A 2376-nucleotide genomic window follows, 5' to 3' on the forward strand; every position below is an offset into this window, starting at 1 on the left:
TCCCCACCCCATGAGACCACTGGCAGCTCTGCAGCTTGTTGTCACTGGACATTCAGGACTTTTTGGTGCTGCTGAGCCTTTGGGCTGGGCTTGGAGAACCTGTTTTAACCTGGGATCATGGGGACACAAGTAACCACACCGCACACACCACAGTTACATCTCCTTTTTATCTCTTTTTAATTATTGAGAGGAGGGGATGACAATTGGGTTAGACAGTTGAGAAGCTGCTCCCAAAGCCACCACGGTGCCTCCTCTTCCCCAGAAGAAGCTTCTTCTTCAGCTCCTATTTCCCCTTCCAGCCAGGTGGGATGCAGCAGTAGTACTTGCAGTCGGAGGAGAAGGACCACACATCCACCTTGGTGCACTTGCTGGAGCAGTATCCCACCTTGGGACAATACTTCCTAATCTGCCCGTAGCCTGCAAGGGGGGACAGAGGAAGAGTGCTTGGGTCAGGAGAGGTGCCTCTGTGCCCCACTGCCGTGCCCTCCCACCTTACACCCATCCCGGGGGGGAGTGTGGCAGTGCTCGGAAGGATGAGAGCCTGCGCATAGGGAGGTCCTGCTCCACCCACCCACACGTCCATGTTCCTGCCCAAGCCCAGCCCCAAAGCAGGAAGGGACCATGAAGAGCACAAGCCTGAGAAACTCCTTGTGCATCCCTCTCCTCCCAGCTGGTGACACTGGGTGCATTTTGGGAAAGAGATGCTCCCAAGGAGAGCAGATTCCTTGCCTGCACTGAGAGATACCCCAAAAGCAACCTTCATAAGGATGCTCATCTGTGCAAGTTCATAAAGATGCTCATCTGTGCATATGTGTGTTTCTTTGTCTTGTCTTGTCTCTTTAAAAGACAGGAGAAGTGTTCTCAGAGCAAAAGAGAAAAAGCCATATCAAGCTGATTTAAAAACATGAGCTGTCTACTCATGCCCCTGTACTTACGTCATGCTTTTAAAAATTATCATTTACTCAGGAAAAGCTGAAAGGATGCTGCAAAGGTCTTGATATTGGCCCCACAGCAGCACCAAATATTCACCATGTGTGAATATTCGCCAAGTGATGGACCCAGCCCAGGTGGATGAGAGTTGATATCTGAAGGGGGTTTCTAATGCCTGTCTGAGAGATCTCAGCCCTGAATCCCCTTCTGACTCTCGTAGAGGTACCAGAAAGGCTCCAAGTCTCAGAAATGGGCAGAAGCAGCAATAGCTACATCACATCAGAAAAATCAAATATGCCCACAACTGAGCCTTGACATGGAAATCAAGCTGCACAGAAGAGCCTCCTCTGGTACTATGAAACTCTTGGTGTCCCCAAGAGAAGTGGCCTCATCCAGGCTCTTGTTTGGCAATTTTCTGGCCTGGGCTCACTCCCAAACTGGATACTGAAGTTTTAACCTCAGTTATTCCTACACAAATCTCTCTGAGGTAGTCCTTGTTTCATTGTCCCTTGAAAGAAGTCATTAAAGTACCTGGCCAGATTAGAGCAGTCACCTCAGATGGTAATAACCATATTTTCAAGAGCTAAAGCTACTTTAAAAGAATCCCAGCTAGTGTCAGCTCTTCTGGCAATCTTACCTGGAGTGGCCAGGGAGACCAGCAGGAAGACAGCGAAGACAAGAAAGAATCCCAGCTAGTGTCAGCTCTTCTCGCCCTATTTGCCATCTTACCTGGAGTAGCCAGGGAGACCAGCAGGAAGACAGCGAAGACAAGGTAGAGGAACCTCATGGCTGGAGTTGAGCTGGGACCTCAACAAGGCTGGAGAGAGGAGAGTCGGAGAGAGCTCGAAGGCAGGAGGTGGTACACACGGAGTCTGCGGCTGCTGGTTTTTATAGAGCATTTCCCTGCAGAGAAGAGGATGCTGGGGAGACATGGGAACTCATCCAAGTCATGTTGTTTGAGGATGGACATGAGGTTGTGGCATGAGGACCAGAATTTCCCGCGTGTGCCCAAGTGTACTGGCAGCCACCTCCTTCCCCCAGACCTGGTTACCCAATATCAGATAGGATTTCATCACACTGGCTTTGATGAGAGCACAAATGAATAGAGGCTGTCAACAGCAGAGTTGTTAGGGCTGGGCTGATGGGTCAGAGGGACCTGATGGAGATCTGCTGGAATAATGATGAGGGCGAGAACAAGATCAGTATCACAGGGTTTCAGGCCTTTCCCAACCTCTGGCAGAGATGCAGCTGCATGCAATAAGGCTGAAATGTGTCCACAATGCACCGATAAATCTCCCTCCATTGTCCAGTCTGGTCACCATTGGGGCTCTTGGCTTGGAAAGGACCCATGTTCCCATCCCCGCTTGTGAAGGGAACCATGTCTGCAAAATCCATCTGATAAATTTAGCAAACATCATGTTCAATGTAGTCTCTTTTGTTATCCCC

At 49.9% G+C, this 2376-nt stretch overlaps 1 protein-coding gene across 1 annotated transcript; it reads right to left on the reverse strand.

The window, feature by feature from the left end:
• Positions 1 to 283: 283 nt before the first annotated feature.
• Positions 284 to 1717, reverse strand: LOC118452394 (cygnin-like). The gene is made up of 2 exons (XM_035895454.1): positions 1660 to 1717; positions 284 to 417 (listed from the first exon to the last, which is right to left on the reverse strand). Exons 1-2 carry the CDS (start codon positions 1715 to 1717, stop codon positions 284 to 286), a joined length of 192 nt encoding a protein of 63 aa, XP_035751347.1.
• Positions 1718 to 2376: the final 659 nt, after the last annotated feature.

The sequence above is a fragment of the Egretta garzetta genome, unplaced genomic scaffold (genome assembly GCF_000687185.1).
Source record: "Egretta garzetta isolate BGI_Z169 unplaced genomic scaffold, ASM68718v1 scaffold325, whole genome shotgun sequence".
NCBI classification, from domain to species: domain Eukaryota; kingdom Metazoa; phylum Chordata; class Aves; order Pelecaniformes; family Ardeidae; genus Egretta; species Egretta garzetta.